The following is an 18053-nucleotide window of genomic DNA, read 5'->3' as shown; positions in this document are numbered from 1 at the left end:
TATTTTTTTTGAGAGAAATCAAAACTACAACCTACGTCTTCAAGTCCAGGGAACAAATTTTTTTTATTTGGTATGTTATATATAAAATTGTTGAATTTGAAGGGTTGTATTTGGTTTTGAAGTAGAATTTGAGAATTCTATAAATTTAGAAATTTTAAGTCTTGGAACTTTTGATATTTACGTCTTAGTAGGTTAATCTTAATTTTTCATCTTAAATGCTTTTTATTTGGGTTCATGTGATTTTTTGTTTTCTTAATTAAAGCTATGATTTTTGGTTGATTGATTATTTGTTTGGATTCAACATAAAAGATAATGGAATTAGGTGTTATAATTTTATAATTGTTATTACTACGACTAAGTAGGATTGAGAAAAGCATGGAAGTTAGATATTTCTTTATTTTTTTAAAAAATACTAACTAGCAAAATGCCTATAATGTGCATATTATTAACCCAATTTTATATTTCTAAATTTCTTAGATTTTATTATAAATAATTTTTTTGTGCATAAACAACATTCTACAATTGTTACGTCAAAGTTGTGGCAAAAAAGTTGTAAAATAATATAGTCCTAAAACTACTCTTATGACTATGATGAGATCAAGAGTAGTTCTGGGTTTGGTGGAGGGGTGATAGTGGGTCCATGTGTAGACATCCTTCCACCGATCACAACTAGCCACATGTGCGAGTTATGACACCAAACTTATTCTAAGATAAATTTAATTTTTTTTACTAATTGTTGTTATTTTTTTTTCCATAATCAATAGTTTTCCTATGCATCGCATTGATTTGCGACTAGTGTATAATATTATTAAAATAAATTTTAAAAATTTGAGGGCCATGGTTCCAATCCTGCCCTTATATACTGGGAATGTGTAGCTTCCTCTTTTTATTAAATTTTATCCATTTGATTTGAGTTCCTTGTCTTGAACCAATTCCAATGGCGATGACTCCTTATCCCCACTTCACAACATTCCCATCACTCTCTTCTCCTCTACTCTTCTCCAAACCCAATCACTCTCCTTTCTCTCAACCACCATACCTCTCCACTCCTCAATTCAACCGTTACACTTTTCTGTCCGTTTCTTCCCGCCAGAACCAAAAACCTTTTGCTGTGAATTTCAACTCTCAGATTGTAAATGCTGAATCTTCTTCCACCTCTAATACCAGAGAGCCCATGCTTCCTCCTTATAACGTTCTGATCACTGGTTCCACCAAAGGTCAGCTTTTTTTGAAGCTTATGACTGTGTCTTTTTTTTTTTTTATGGCTTTTTTGGTGGTTCTGCTTTGCTAATTTGGTCCTGCTCTTTGAGTTTTGATCTGGGTTTCTTGAGTTTTTTTCTGGGTATTATTTATTTTGGTTGTTTTGTTGGTATTTTATGTGTAATTTTACCTTTTAAGTTTCTGGGGTTTGACAATTTGGTGTAAATGCTATGTCAGTTGTTGTGTGTTGTGTCAGTGCACTGATATGGGATTTATTTTGGTTGCTGAGACTGAGAGGCTGGAGGAAGAGAATCAAAAGAGACGTTTAAATTTTTACTTTTACTTGAGGGAAATTATGTAAAATCATATTCATGAAGTGGGCATAATATTTAATCATCTCCTGGAAGAAAATATATGGTATGAATAGCGTTGACAATCAATTTGCACAAGTATTATTGATGTTGAGAATAAGGACAAGATAGCAAGTTCCTTGATCGGTTGAAATTGCAAGGTGTGGAGTTAGTTATGTAACAGTTGTACCAGAGGTCATAAACTTTCAAAGGACATCAACAAAGTTGTTGAGAATATTGTTTTTTCATGATAAAATAGCTTCTATATTGCATAACGGAGGAGTACATTTTGACTTCATATTTTGTGTTTAAGGAACTGCTTAGGGAGGAGTCTATAAAATGAGGGTTACTGTAGTGTAGGTTTTGATAAAATTCCTTCAGGAAAGAGGTTCAGGTTTTGGTAGTAATTTTCCTGTTAAGCCTATTATAATTTTGTGAATTGTGGTTCACACTACAGTTGCTTTGTTTTTGGGTTTTTATCTTTTATGTGGTTTTCATTGAAGTGAATACCATTGTGTTTGTGTGTGTCTATCAAATGTTTTGTTACAAAATTAGACAACACAATAGAATGGTCATATGTTTTTTCTGAAAAACTCATGCATTTGAAGGTTAAGATTCCTGAAATTGTGTTGCTACAATAGCATATTATTATGGTAAAAGTTAATGGTGCCCTAAGAGCATTGGTTTAGGAAATATTTTTAGCAACTTTTTATGGGAAAAGAAAAAAAAAAAGATTTTTTAAAGATTTTTTTATTTTTCCCGTAAAAGTGGTATCAAAACTTTTCCAAAATGCTCCGTTAACAAATGGCGTAAGGGCACCCGTTAACCGAACCCTATTATTATGAGTAAAGGATGCAGCTTAATTAGAGCATTGTCAAATAAACTCTTTAGTTTAATAATTAATTGTAAGCATGTCATACCCATTGTAATAGGCTTTGTGTGTGTTTTACGTTTGATAAATTCCCCAGGTGTTGGTTAATTTAACCAAATGTCAAAATCTATTTCTGGATAAATTTGAAAATTAAATTCTCAATTTATGGATTCTATTATTTCCCCTTCATCCTATCAAAAAAGAAAAAAAGAAAAAAAAAAAAACCCCCTCCATATGTCATTAATTTTTAGGTTTTTAACTTGCTTTTTTAATTTTTTATTTATAAATTCAGGAATTGGGTATGCACTGGCTAAAGAGTTTCTACAAACAGGTGACAATGTCATTATTTGCTCAAGATCGGGTAAGGACTTACACTTCATGCCTATCTTAGATAGTCTTCCTGACATATAATAAGTTACCTTCATGGTCAAAATTATTTGGTCAAGTATGATGTTCTCATGCAATAATTTTTTATTTATTTTACTGTTCAATGTAGTCCTCATCTGGCAGAGATAAAAAATTTACATATAGAGTAACTTTTGGAGGAGGAGGACCACTAAATTTACTGGTCTTTGAGGGTATGAAGGCATATATGAGAGTATGAGACATGAAATGAGGCACAGAAAGCTCACTTCATATTTAATATTCAAGGACAGTTTTTGTGAATTTTTTTAAGAGACACCAAAGCAGTTTATTTCTTATGTAAATTTTGAACTTATAAGAAGCTCTTGCGTAAGAAAATTCATTTTATTTTGGATAATTTAATGAAAAATTAATCTTATATGGGGAAGGTTGACCTATGTATTGATTCATAATAATACACACGTGCAGAGAAGGTGTTATGCTACATGGATGCTAAGTTGAGAATGATTCAAAATGAATTGCTGGTAGCAATAGCAATACATGTTAAGAAATTAACAAACATGTTCATTCAATTTCATTGTGAATAACTTTGTAACTATTAGTAATTTTGGATATATTCCTATTATTTCCGAGCTTTGGGAATAATGCATTAATTATTTAATATCTTTAGATAATTTGGATTTGATTTGTAAATGTGGAAGAATCAGGTTCAATTTTGTTCAATGTGAAAATTTCCACATATATTTAAGAATTTTGGGAATTATTAATATTATTTTTTTGGATAAGTAGCGTAAGAAATTTTACTAGAAAAAAAAACCAAGTAAACTGGAAATGTACTATAGTGGTAGAAATCAAGATCCCAGATTACAATGATCAATAAGGTCGGAGAGCGAAAAATAAGATCGGAGAGCGAAAAACAAGAATAGAACGGCAAAACTAAACTCCAATCAAGGAGAGTATGGAAAAAGAAATATTTAATGTCAAGAATAGATCGTTCACAATCCTCAAATAATCTAGAATTTTGGGAATTATTCGAGAGTTTTGTTTCTGTTCTTCCAACCCTAGAACTTTATACATTTCTTGATAAACCCATTCAAATAGTGGAAACAACCTCCAGTGCATCATGAATGAGAGGGTTGTGTATTTCCAGTTGTTGAATGGGAGGAAATGTCCAGTTGTCCTATTTCATTATACAACAACAACAACAACAACAACAACAACAACAACAAAGCCTTAGTCCCAAAATTTGGGGTTGGCTATGGATCCTTGACAGATTAGATTGGGTTGGCCATATGAATTGTATCTCTCCATTCTGTCCTATCTAAAGTCATGCTTTACTCCCCTAATTGAAATTTCTTTTTTATTTTTATTTTCTTTTTATTACTTCTACTAATGTTATTTTTGACCTTTCTCTACTCTTTTTCGTTCCCTCAACTTTGATTGACTCACACTTTCTTACCATTTCATTACTTTCTCTCCTTTGAACATAACCAAATCATCTCGAGCGACTTCCCGCATCTTTTCATCAATAGGGGCTACCCCTATCTTTAAGTGGATTTCCTCATTTCGAATCCTATCTCTCTGTGTATTCTATCCCATTTCATTATACTTTCTTTAATCCTTTTTGCATTAGATCTTCATTCGAATGGCATGTTTTACTTCCCCTGGTGAATTAGGTACCATTTAATGATATCAAATGGAGAATGTTTGACTTAATATGTTATTTTGAGCTTGCAATTCAAATATTATATGAAAGGTGTCTACAGTTGCTTGACTGTTTCTTTTGACAGCTGAACGGGTTGAATCTGCTGTTAAAAGTCTGCGAGAAGAATTTGGGGAGCAGCATGTGTGGGTACCTCCTTAGTGACTTTAAAAAAAATATATTTTTTCCTGTTTCAGCTGCCTCTGTTGTTATTTTCCCTTAATGTTTTATCCCTGACTTAAATCTGTTTATGCTTTGTGTTGCTGGTTCTGATTCACTCCCTCTATTACAGGGTACTAAATGTGATGTTAGAGAAGGACAGGACGTGAAGGATTTAGTTGGATTTGCACAAAGAAATCTGAAATACATTGATATATGGGTATTAATGTTAGATCTTTTATCTTTGTTACCCTACTTGCTTAATGTAAATTCTATTTATTTCTTCTCCAAGCTGGATAAAAACATGGTTTTATTGTTCATGTTGATTGAAAATTTAAGCTTGATGTTGAAAGTTATTTTTCTGGATATCTATGGGTTCTACTAAGGAATGGATTTTAAGCTATCTTATTACTGTATAATGACTGATGCTGCTATCTGTGGGTATAAGGTTACTTTATGATTTGTTGAATGACATGGAAATAGTCAGGAGAGTATTTTCAACAGTTAGAGAAGCTTAATCTCTTGAATAATCATAAACTACAGAAAAGTGATTATTCAACAGCAATTTGTCAAGAAAATAAATCTTCAGCTTGTAGTCCACCTTATGTGCTCCATTTTTTCATGGTATGGAGTGGGATTGGCTTCTTTCCTGTAGGGGATCCCACAGTTGCATGCTTAATTAGGTCCTTTTGTCAGCGTTTCAATTTTGTTTGGGTCATTAAACTCAGTTTTTTGTTTTTTTTAAAGCTTTGGTTGGGTCTGGACATAAGAGGGGGTGCTAATTTTTATAGTTTATCCCACAGAACCTTTGATTGGGGTTGTGCTAGGATATGGGCTTATTTACTTGTTAGGTCTCTACACTTATTAGTTTAAGCTTTTTGGTTGGATTCTTTAACATTTTCAGTGTTTTCCTTTTTAAATCAATGCTAAGATTCTGAAGTTAATTAAAAAACCTTACAGCGTCAATGAGTTCAGATCAGAACTGTTCTCTGTCTCCTTGCCTTTTTGTTTTGTTTTGTTTTTTTAAATTTTAAGATTAAAGCTCTGTTATTATTGCTTTCAAATTTTTGGTGCTCTAATGAGCAGCAGATCTAGTTCTGCCATTACAATCTTACCCTATGTTGAGAATGATGCAGATTAATAATGCAGGATCAAATGCTTACAGCTATAAGCCACTGGCAGAAACTTCAGATGACGATCTTATGTGAGATTTCATACAGTTTTCTGTTCCCTCATATTTTCCATCTTCTAAGTTGTTTATCTTATGGGCTCTTTCTTGCAGTGAAGTTGTAACTACAAACACCCTTGGTTTGATGATATGTTGCCGAGAGGTAGATTTTTCTTCTTTTTCCTTTCTTAAGTGGCTTGTTTGAGGCCTAATGTCACACGTGAATGTTGAATTGTTCTTCAGGCAATAAAGATGATGTTAAACCAGCCTAGAGGGGGTCATATTTTCAACATTGATGGGGCGGGTTCAGATGGAAGACCAACCCCGAGGTACCTTATTTTAATTTACTCCAGCATTATACTCTTGAACCAGCTTAAAATTTTCGGTTCCTAGTTTCTTCATCATGCTGCTGCTTATCTTTTAGCTACTATGGGGTACTTGTGCTGGCCTGAATACAGGTATATTGGTGAAGTAATGCACATTAGAAGTTAGTTCCTACTTATATAATATGGTTCTTTTTTTGGGTGGGTGGGGACCACCGGGGGGGGGAGATCTCTCTTGATGCAATCTACTAGGAATACTGATATAAGAACAGACTGAAAAGTGTTTCCCAATGAATGTCTATTATTTATTTTCTTCCCTTGAACTGTTAGAATAGTTTACAAATTGAAAAACACAAAGCCAGAATGCAATTTACTTATCTTGTTTACTTGATATAATACACATGCCACCTCTGGCAATGGTGCCCCCCTTTCTTGCTGATGTTACTTACCACAACCACCTAAGCCACTGTAATTGCATTACTGGTGCTTTCAATTGAAATGACTCTACGTTGAATCATCGGAGCATAATATATACAATGACAGAAATGGTTCACCATTGATGTGGGTTTTGTTCTGGCTTTTATGAAGAATGCTTCAATCATATCTTGTGGGATAAAACTATATCTCTCTTCATCTTGTGAATTTTTTGTTCTTGCTATTACAGTGCTATTGCAATTGTATATCACATTTTTAACAATCAACAAGAAGCTGTTTGTGTTCCCTGATATCTTATGTAAATGCCAGTTGCATAAATAGATTCTATATTTAGTCAACTTTTTTTGTTCTAAAATTGAACAACCTGGTGATGGTTCTTTCTTTGTTTTGTTTATTTTGCATAGATTTGCTGCATATGGAGCCACAAAACGAAGTGTGGTGCATTTAACAAAATCATTGCAGGTATGTGGTCAGCTTGTTTTGCAAAGTCACAGGGAGGAGGGAGGGAGGGAGGGATATTAGGAAATTAAAATTAATTTCCTATGCTTTCTTTCAATCTCTGTTTTATAGGAGATTTCATAAATTTTTTTTTACAACTTAAATTTTATAAATTGGATGCCTCCATGTGTCTACTTCACTATATTGTCACCCAGTCATTTTCCTGGTTAGGCTCTCAATCTCAGAGACCTGGATTGAGACTTATTTGTCACCTAAACATGAGAAGGAAAGCTTGGAGCCTCTGGTTGGTCTTTGCCCCTTTAACAGCATATCTCAGAATGTTCTGATAGTCATACTAGAAACGTCTAGGCTACAAGTTACTCTTGGAAAGTGAAGACATTTGTGCTACAAATAGACAAAATGTGTATAGAAGGATAAATTTAATTTACACCTGGAGAAACACTTGGCTGGGTGGAAATGATTTTAATACTATTGCGGGAAAAAATGGAGAAATGCCTAGCTGGATGGAAACGACTCTATCTCTTTATGGCTAGTCGAATTCTGCTAATCAAGAGCACATTCACATATCAAGGAGGCATTAGTGGCATATCATTTGACTTTATCTAGGGATACCTATCATTGGGATGCCAATTTTATCGGAACAGTATAGGATTGGAGCTGGAGTCCATTGTATCATTTATGGATATAATTTATTCAAATCAGGTAAGACAGAGTGGCATGGATAAGCATTGTTAGAATCCTTCCTGAAGGAATGGTTTTGAAGTGAAATCTTATACAATTGTTACACTCTTTAGCCTGTTCTTTAAAAGTTTATGGAAGCCTAAAGTCTCAACCAAGGTGGCCTTTTTTCTTTGGACAGCAGCTTTGGGGAAATCCCAAGTGTTAATAATCTTAGGGAGTGGCAATTAGTTTTATAGACTGGTGTTGTATATGTAAGTTGGCTGGGGAACTACAGATCACGTACTTCTTCAGTGCCTGGTTGCTCTAGAGTTATGAAGTATGGTGTATACTTTGTTTGGGGTTCACTAAATTATGCCAAAGGGTGTTTTGGAGCTTTTAGCAAGTTGGCAAGGTAGGGTTAGTAGATGTGGTAACATTGTAATTCGGACTGCAATCCCTCATTATCTCATGTGGTGCAAAGTGCATTTGGTGTGAGTGGAATGCTAGAAATTTTGAAGGATGTGAAAAATCCATTCCAGACCTAAAGCATTTATTCCTCTAATCTCTATTTGAGTGGATGAATGCTTCTGTTCTGCTCTCTTTTGCCAATATGTTTGAGATGCTTGATAGCTGTACAGCCTGTACTTTTTGTTAAATATTGGTGTAACCTTTGTATACATGCTGTGTATATGGGTTACAGCCCTTTGCATATATTCAATTGAATATTGACTTGGATACCAAAAAAAGAACTTTTTTATCAAGTGTATTTATGTAAGTCTTAACTCATATTGTATTTGTACACAAAAAAGTGTTAGGAGGCAGCATAAAGTCGATTTCCAATCTCCCTCTTCTCTTTTCTTCTGTTATCTTCATTCCTATTTCTCCATCTGTTCAGAAACCTGAAGATCAATTTGAGTATATTTCTGAACACATGCACTAAATTGTATGAAAATCTAAATTGTTTTCTAATTATTTGTAGTTTGAATGTTGTTCTTTTCAGGCAGAATTGCAGATGCAAGATGTTAAAAACGTGGTAGTCCATAATTTGTCGGTATGTTATACTATGCTTATATTATAACTGATCTTTAATTTCTATATGCTGAACATGGTTAATCAAAGAATACCTGTCAGAAGTAGTTTATAATTCTGAAAGTTTAGTCTAAAGAAAGTTAACTTGCCTATTTGATTAGTTCATTTCAATTAAATTTCATGTTTGTGTGTGCCACTAGAATGCCATAGATACACATCTTATCCGATGTTACAAAATTTGGTGTTTATTATTATTTATTTTATTTTAGATAGTAACAACAACAACAAAGCCCTAGTCCCGAAACTTGGGTCAGCTATGGATCCTCGACAGATTAGATGTTATTTGAGACTTTCCATTAGTGTAATTGGTTGGAAACTATTTTTTTGGGATATCCTTCTTTTCAGGCAATCATTATAAAATAGTTTTCCACTTTTTTTTTTTTTTTGGGGAGGGGGGGGGGGCAGGGGACATTCTTCCAAAACTCATCTAAATGCTTATCAGTCATGAAATGTATTCTGGGGCGTGACAAATAGCACCAGAATTTGAGTATGATGTCAGTTAAGTACGTGTTCTCATACATCATCAAATTTACAATGAGTTTATTAATTATTCTGCATGTATGTTACACAAGTAACCATATCAAATTGCATGCAAATCACCACTGTGCAGCAAAGTTGTCTGCCTGAGATGTCATTTCACTGGGGCACTTCTGATTAGGTTTGGACTTGGAGATGCTTAGGTGATGAGTAGCATATTGATGTTATTCTTTTACAATTTTACGCCAAAATCCATGTAGCTAAATTGGCAGCTCCTGCTCCTGGTGTTTCTCATGGAGACATTCAAGGGTCAAATCTCTCATCCCTCTATTAAATGAAAAAAAAAAAAAAAGCATATTCACAGAACTTACCAAAACTGTAAGGATTAATGAATAATTTTAATAGCTTTGATTTTTTTTTTGTATCTCAAAAATATCATATGGAGAGTTTCTTTCTGATAAATGAGAAAATTGTTATTTATATATGTGTTCTAATAAGTAGTGTTTTCTGTGGTTTTCCCATGTTACAACTTCTGTATTAATTTGGTTTATTGGGAAGGAGCAGTTAACATTTCATTAGGGAGCCTGGTCTTGAGTCTTCGAAAAAAGGTTTCTCTCTGCATATGAAGAGAGAAATGCATTTAGATACATAAACGTATGGTGCAATAACATGAAATGCAAAACAGAGGAAGGATTTTGGCTATAGTTGCATGTATCAGTTACAATAGTGGCGTACTAAAACATATACAGGTTCAATTTTTATAATAATGTGTTCCAAGTTACTGGAAAGGAAGTGAAATTAGATATGATATTATCTTGACTATTCTTAATACTTGTTGATAGGATCAATAATTTATTTGTGTCATTGCCTAAGGAAGTGCTAGTCACATTTGTGTTATACCTCAAAAGGATTATCGACCAAATACATGGCCAATTTAAGACTCAACACATACTAGTAGAACACAAACTCATAAATCAAATTGCCAATCTATTTGGGATATCACAGTCTCTCATTTAAATACCTAATGTCCTTGTCAAAGCCCATATTCCATTGCAGTGCCCCTGAGTGAAATGGGCTGACTAGGTTTGCTTTGATACCATTATGGGAGTGTGGTGTTGTCCCATATCAACAGTGTCAAAAAGGTTGAGAAATTGATAACTTTTGGGCACTTCTTCCCCAATTGGGCTAGCCTTTTGGACTTGAAGGAGTCAATATTTTACAAACGGTACAAACAAGGCCTACGTGTTAGTAGGGCCCCACATGTTGTGACCCATGCGTGTGATGGCACACTTGTGCAGAGCAAGGTGGAGTTCCATATAGACTAGTGACAGAGAGGTTGAGAAGTTGATTACTATGGGCATCCCTTCCCTCCCGGGCTAGCCTTTTGGATTTGAAGGACCAGGTTGTTACATTTTGACCCATGATAATAAAATCAGGTGCAATGAATGATGCATTAATTGGTAGTTTGCTTCTCTCTGCTAGCCTTGGACTTACTGCAGCTGATAGGTGATGCCTAAAGGGATGAAGCACTGGCATTGTTGTGATACTTTTCTCATGAATGAGAGAAATATGGGAAAACACTGAAGGTTCAAAATAGAATATTAGTGTCCAAATATAATTGTTTTATTGCTATATCTTCTGGCAGGTTTGGACTGGATTGGTGGATTGAAATTTGATCTTGTTTGTTTTCGGTCTCAAAGTTGTAGGTATAACAGTAGGAATAACATGTAGTTTTTATTTTATTTTTCACATTTTTTTGTGATCTACAATTTGAAAATGGTAAGATATAAAAGTCGCATTCATTTGGGTAGAAGTTCACTCGTCCACACCCATAAACAGTTAATTCCCTCAATATTATTCTTGGCATTCATCACTAAGTCTTTTTTACATAACCTGGAGACTTTTTATTTAAGTCCTTTGCATATGCTTTGATTCATGTGTAATATTTATTATTTTACTTACCTTTTGTTCCCCATTTTACCCACCCTTAGTAAGTTAGTATCTTCATGACTTAGAGTGCAGCACTAGTAAACCTGCCAGCTTATGGCTCCAGGGTACAAAGACAATTTCATCCAATGTCCTTCGTCCAAAAACATGTCTAATTATTTTTTCTTAGTCCTTTATCTTTTCTTTGGGTGTTTTGTTTTTTGATAAGTTATTCTTTTCTTTGGGTGTACAGCCAGGAATGGTCACCACTGATCTTCTTATGTCTGGCGCCACCACAAAGCAGGTTGAATAAGTATCATATATATTCAAAAACAAAAAAAGAAAAAAGAATAAGCATCATATATCTTGTGTTTATCTCACTTCTGCATATTTTTGATCCCAAAAATGAACAATTTCCTTTATTGCAGGCCAAGTTTTTCATTAATGTTTTGGCAGAACCAGCTGAAGTGGTAAGCTTCATCTATGTACCCCTGTTATGAGAATTATAGGTTATAATATATTTTATGGTCATTAAGAATCCATTTCTTGTCAATGATTATGTTTCTGTGATTGAAAAAATATTTATTTCAATTACACGGTCAAATTAATGGTGTAGACTAGATTTCATGCAGTATTTCTTTATTCACAAGACATTAAAAGAAGAAAACATTTTACGTTAAATACCATGCAACATTCATAGAACACGTACTAGTTTATAACTACTGCATATGCATGTGTACAATTAAGAACACTTACAATTTTATATAACGTTTCAAACTAATAAATAAGAGACTGTACATATTGATACTTACTAGTATTAGATGGAAGCATAATAAATTTAAATTGAGTCTTTTTATATTTTTTTAAGTTTAGAAGCACGAATTTACATATGAATATAATTGACTCAAAATTAGAATATAATTGAAAGGGTACTTGGCATGAAATTTGAGTGCTAAATACACTTGATATCAAATTATAGAGCAATTGGAGGGGCACTAGGCATAAAATTGGGGCGCAATTAAAATGTAACTATTTGATGTCTTGCGCAGTGCGTGGCTATGTTCCTGAGAATATTTCAATAACATTCGTTTGTGAAATCTTGCTCTCTTAAAACTGTTTGTGTCATGGATAATTACTGTGTCATTAGACTTTTTATTCCTCTACTACTTGCACTGTCAAATTTCATTTAGGACTTAACCTATATAGAGCACGTCTTCTTGTATATCAGCATACATATCCTTTGGTGTGCAAGCCTTCCAGCATCCATTTTCTAATTGCTTCCCCCCCCCCCCCCTCAAATACTCTACTTTCTTTTCTAATTGTCTTGGCATTTACACAATATTTTGGGATATTTTCTTTTTTCTTCCTTTTTTTTTTTTTGGTATAAAGGATATATATATATATATATATAAAGAGAGAGAGAGAGAGAGAGAGAGAGAGTTGGGTTCCATTTATAGTTGATGTAACTTGAATCAATGTTACACCACATCATATTTTGTTATTGGAAGAGAATTTTGGCAAATCTACTATTGATTATCTTTTCATCTTATACCCTATATGCTTACAAATTCTCAAGACGATTAGAGATCAATAATTGTGTCATCTATCAAAATTTTTAATTATAGTTTTGAAATTGTAAAAGTAAACATAAAAGATGAGTTTTTAGATCATATATTAAATAGCATCTAGTTGGCTTGAAATTGAGTCTGCACCTTAATAATATAGAGAACATGAAATCCATCTATGAGATTTTCAAGTTTTAATCTCATAAAAAGTTAGTGTAAAATTGTTTAGAGTTACATCATATCATGCTAAGTGGTTTCTATTTTTTTTTTAAATTAAAATTTTATGGGAATAAAATTATTTATTTTCGAATACAAATAAATAATTAAAATTAAATGACTCATTAAAATCTTTGCATGGGTGGAAGGCTAAACTTAGGTGGAAGTTTAAATGGATACAATTATTTAAAGCTTTGCTTAGGTGGAAGGCTAAAGAATGACACAAGGTGGTAATTAGAGAAGATGATGAGATGGAAGACTAAATGAAAGAGATCTCTAAGAATGCGCCACATACTAGCAACTCGTGCTCTCACACATGAGTTTTTTTCTTTTATATATATATATATATATATATATATATATATATATATATTTGAATTCTTAACTGAGCTTCCACTGTGATATATTATATATGATAAGGAGTTGCAATACCTAATGACATGTATTCAAATGTTTGTAGATCATTTGCATGTTTGTTTCCTTGTTCTTTTTCATTTTTTTTGTTTTTGTTTTCCTTCTTTATTTTCTTAATCCTTAGATGCCATTTGGGATTTCACAGGTTGCTAAATACCTTGTTCCAAACATTAGATCAGTCCCTGCCAATGGATCAATGAAGCCCACATACATTCGTTTTCTCACTGGGATAAAAGCCTACTCACAGATATTCTCAGTTAAGAAGATTTTGTTTTTTCAAAATATTTCTTTGAATAGAGATATGAACACCAATCCCTTTTCTTTTCTTTCCTGTTTTACAATGTATTCAAAGTTGCATAATACTTGTATGAAAATTTGGTATCACTAATTGTATTCTTCTCTTTGCTTTGTTATACAGAGATTTGCTTTTGGTGCTAGAAGAAACAAATATTTGCTTGAAGATTGAAGATGTTCAAAGGTGGAATTCGATTGTTTATTCTTATGAAACCTTGAACTTTTTGTTGTTATATTTCATGATCATTTCCAATTTTGGTATTCTTCACAATCAAGCCATCAATTCAAGTAGATCATGTTTGTTTGTTAAACTCTATGGCTATTTTTTGTGGTTGGTTAGATGATCTACAATATGTTCCTATTTGAATATAAATTTTATTAAAAGCAAGGAATAGAAATTGAATGAGATCATTTTATTATTATTAATTTTGAAGTGCATTGGGTTTTCCAGAATCTTGCTCAAGACTGAGGGTTCATAAGTTTGTACTAACTAGTTGATGTCCATACAAGATTTCAAATGTTATCCAAAAATATTCTTAGATTGAAATACAAGGAATATGGATGCATTATCAACCAAATTTTCTCATGAATAAATTGGGTCAATGAAATCCCATCAACGCCAAGGAGAAAATCCAATAAACCTGAAACTCTAATAGATATGCATTCCTTATATTCTTCCTCTTCAAACTAAAAGTTCAGTATATACATTCCTTGTACTGTAGGATAAAAAGCACAAAATTATCAATATAACACAATGTTTAAACATTTGAACATAGTTGTAGATCTAGATTTGTTGGACAATGAACATGTGATTCAATGAGATAATTGGATGCCATATTTAGATATTTCTCTCCCGGAGGACAAAGATATGGTGATACACTGATATAGCAAGATAAATTATCTTGGAACTGGTTTTTTTTTTCTTTTTTTTTGTTGTCATGAAATTGAGAACTACTTTCGTGTAATCAATATTATGCTTAGATATATGAACAGTGGGTGTAAAAATATGGCCTTGGAATGTTAATATGCTCGCTAAATAAGTATTGCATCTTTGGATAAAAAAGAAAAGGTACTAGATGTTGGAATGTGTGCAACAACCATCCACATACAAATATCAAATATTTATATATAATAGTTAAAACCATAAAAGATAAAATGATAAATCCAAAGTAAAAAAAATTATGCTTTAAACAATACTAACATGCCTACTAATAAAAGCATAACAATGGTTACAATTAATCCATACCACCAATGACAACATCTACTTCTAAAGCACATGTAAGTAGCTATCAAGTAAAGCGAGGTTCTCCATATATTCAAAAAAGAAGAAGAATAAGCGTAATATATATCTTGTCTTTATCTCTCTTCTGCAGGTTTTTGGTCCCAAAAATAAACAGTTTGCTTAATTGTGGGCCTAGTTTTTCATTAATGTTTTGGCAGAACCAGCTGAAGTGGTAAGCTTCATCTATGTCCCCTGTTATGAGTATTAGATTATGATGTGTTTTATGGCCATTAACAATCCATTGCTTATCAATGGTTAAGCTTCTGTGATTGACAAAATATTTATTTCAATTACACGGACAAATTAATAATGTAGTTAGAGAATTAAAGAACTCAATCAATCCTTGTTGAGAACATGCCTTATAATTATAAGGGGTTGTAGAATAGATGTCATGCACATTTATTTATTCACAAGATATTAAAAGAAGAAAAAACTGCACTTTAAATACCATACTGCATTCACATAAACGCATATTAGTTTATAACCTATTCACATAAGCACATATTAGTTTGTAACCTTTGCATATGCATGGATGACAGAGTTAAATATGAGGGAAGACACATGCTCATGTTTTTTTTATTTTTTATTTTTTTAAAGGTGCTTGCAAGAGTTAAATATAAGGAAGGAAATCATAAAATAGCCAGGTTGTTCTGACTAGGTTTTTACTATTTTGAAATGAAAAATTGCAGGCACGGAGATGTATGACCAGTAAGAGAATCTGATTCGGATAGTTTTGGCACAAAAGTGCAATTTTAAGTCACTTGTATGTATTATTCTGTGTTTTTCTATTGATAGGTTTTCTTGTTGGGGGGCTTATTGAACCAATATTGTGTGTGTGTGTGCGTGCGCGCGCACAATTGTTAAGTCACTTTTATATGCATTACTGGGGCTGAAAAGGGCTTTGGGACTGGTATAGGGCTGCAATAACAAAGTGCATTCGGAATTATCTTGTGCAAGCTGGCTCTTTGTGGGTGGCTTCGATACACAAATACCTCTTGAATGGGAAAATTTTGTGTGATGTGAAACCCCCCAGAATTGCTCTTTGGGATGGAGAAAAATTCTGAAGCTTGGGGAATCTGTGAGAAGTTTTTTTAAATGGAAAATTGGAGATGGGAGTAGGGTTGATCTATGGCATGATAATTGGCATCCACAAGGGGTCCTTAGTCACAGATTCGATACTAGAGCAATTTTTCCTGCTGGCAGCTATCCTTTAGCTAGGGTGTCTAGTGTTATTGTTAATGGTCTTTGGCAATGGAAACTCCTCGATCTATGGATCAAAGGAATTTTCAACACAAGTCTCAGCTGGTTCCTATTTATGGAGAAGACACTTAAGTATGGACTTAACTAAAAATTGTAATGCAGCCATCATGCCAAAACATGCATTTTTTTTTGGTTGGCTATTCAATATAGGCTGCCTGCTTGTGATAGATTAGCTAAATGTGGTTGGCAAGGAAATTTGTTGTGTGGATTTTGCAGAACAAGTAGGGACCATATTTTCTTTGAATATTCCTTTTCAAGCAGGATTTTTTTTGGCAGTGAGTAGTGTGGGAGTGTTTATGGCAGCAGGTGCCTGATCACTGGTATGCAATAATTGATTGGGGAAAAATTTTCACTGGTTAAAGTATAGAATCTAGAGTGGGGAAAATGGTCATAGCAGCTGCTGTATTACATATCAGGAGGCAGAGGAACACTTGTAAATTTTCATAAATTATGTTGAGTTGTTGACTGAAGAAAAAATGGTTGAAAGAATATTGTTTGAAATAAAATGTAGAATAGGGGCCTTTGTGCCTGAAAGGATCACAACAATGGACAGTACTATATGTGGAAGATTATGTGTTATGGCTAGGGGCAGTTAGACAATATGTAGATTGGTTATGGCTGGTTTGGTGATGGTTGGGTTGGTAGGCATGTGCTAGCGGTCTAAAAAAGATTAAGATTTCGCAAATAGATGGTGCTGATGAATCACTTATCTCCTGCTTGCTGCCTTCATAGTGTTGCAGCTTCTGTTCTGGATTTGATTCCTCTAGTTGGAGTGTAGTAGGTTTGCTGGAGAGTTTGTTCCCTTTATTTTGGTGTAATTTTCTAGTTAGGAGGAGGTGGTTTTGTTTAGTTTTGACAAAAGTGGTTTGTAGTGTATGCGGCTGGTTTGGTGTTCTGGACTTCATTTTAGATCTTGCTTTTATTTTTAATAAATTCTTATTCATAAAAAAAAAATAAAAAAAACTTAGTACTAAGTTTGACTATTTAATAGTTATGCCAGCTGAGCTCTATAATATGGACTTGCTCTTTAATTACAATATGTCTGTATATTAGATGTATAATTGAATAATTGAGTTCTATCATTATTATTATTTTTCAGTTCGAGTTTGCATTGGTGGCTGAGAGCCATCTTCAAGAGATCGTTTTGATGTAATGGAAATGGAAGTGCAGTAATGGGAAAACGTATGTGTGTATATTGGGTAAATTTTGTGCACGGATATGGTTATTTATCATCGAATTATAAGAATATGTTTATAAAAAGAGAGTGTTACGTCCACAATATTTTTACAACATTTTCACAACAAATCACAGGTGATTAGTTGTTATTGGTTCAAATTTGAACCTAACATGAAAATTACTTTTTTGCCCCAACAATAACAACCAGTAACAATCTGCCACTTAGGATTTGTTGTGAAAATATTGTGGACATATCATTTCTCTTATAAAAAATTTTTGAATGCTGATTAAATTAATGCATTTGACTTCTAATAAATTCTTATGAAGAACTATTAGTAGTGACATTCTGTTTTTTTGAGTAATGCTAGAGATACAACTTTTTTTACAAAATTATTTACAAACTGCTAATATGGTAAGTGGATATTGGTAAATGAAAAAGTGATGTTAATAGTGGGCCTAGATGAAAACTAATGAAAAGTTTGTCGCATCAACAATTTATAAAAATGTTGTAAAATAGTTTGTTCTTGTAGCAATACATTTTTTTTTTTAACGAACTGACATAAAAGCATTTGATTTGCCAAACTTATAGCGTTACTTCTCACTCATTGTCAATAATAGTTATATCCAGTTTAGATAACCTTAACTACATTAGTAAAAAACCATT

General features: G+C 33.1%; 1 protein-coding gene across 4 annotated transcripts; it reads left to right on the top strand.

Moving 5' to 3' along the window:
- The first annotated feature begins 744 nt into the window (after nt 1-744).
- On the top strand, nt 745-17473 carry LOC142615866 (chlorophyll(ide) b reductase NOL, chloroplastic). 4 transcript variants are annotated; one of them, XR_012840870.1, is made up of 16 exons: nt 909-1217; nt 2714-2782; nt 4575-4636; nt 4779-4865; nt 5782-5849; nt 5928-5976; nt 6057-6142; nt 6976-7033; nt 8691-8741; nt 11436-11486; nt 11611-11652; nt 13523-13633; nt 13796-13855; nt 15045-15125; nt 15643-15716; nt 17313-17473. XR_012840870.1 is itself a non-coding variant. In XM_075788779.1 (14 exons), exons 1-13 carry the CDS (start codon nt 938-940, stop codon nt 13841-13843), a joined length of 1062 nt encoding a protein of 353 aa, XP_075644894.1. In that variant the 5' UTR covers nt 909-937; the 3' UTR covers nt 13844-13855; nt 17313-17473. The 4 variants fall into 4 exon arrangements, 2 of the variants coding, with proteins under 2 accessions (XP_075644893.1, XP_075644894.1); XR_012840869.1 differs by lacking the exon at nt 15643-15716; XM_075788779.1 differs by lacking the exons at nt 15045-15125; nt 15643-15716.
- Nucleotides 17474-18053: the final 580 nt, after the last annotated feature.

The sequence above is a fragment of the Castanea sativa genome, chromosome 11 (genome assembly GCF_040712315.1).
Source record: "Castanea sativa cultivar Marrone di Chiusa Pesio chromosome 11, ASM4071231v1".
In the NCBI taxonomy this organism is placed as follows: domain Eukaryota; kingdom Viridiplantae; phylum Streptophyta; class Magnoliopsida; order Fagales; family Fagaceae; genus Castanea; species Castanea sativa.
Note: the sequence above shows the minus strand (reverse complement) of the source record. Positions and strands in the feature narration are given on the sequence as shown.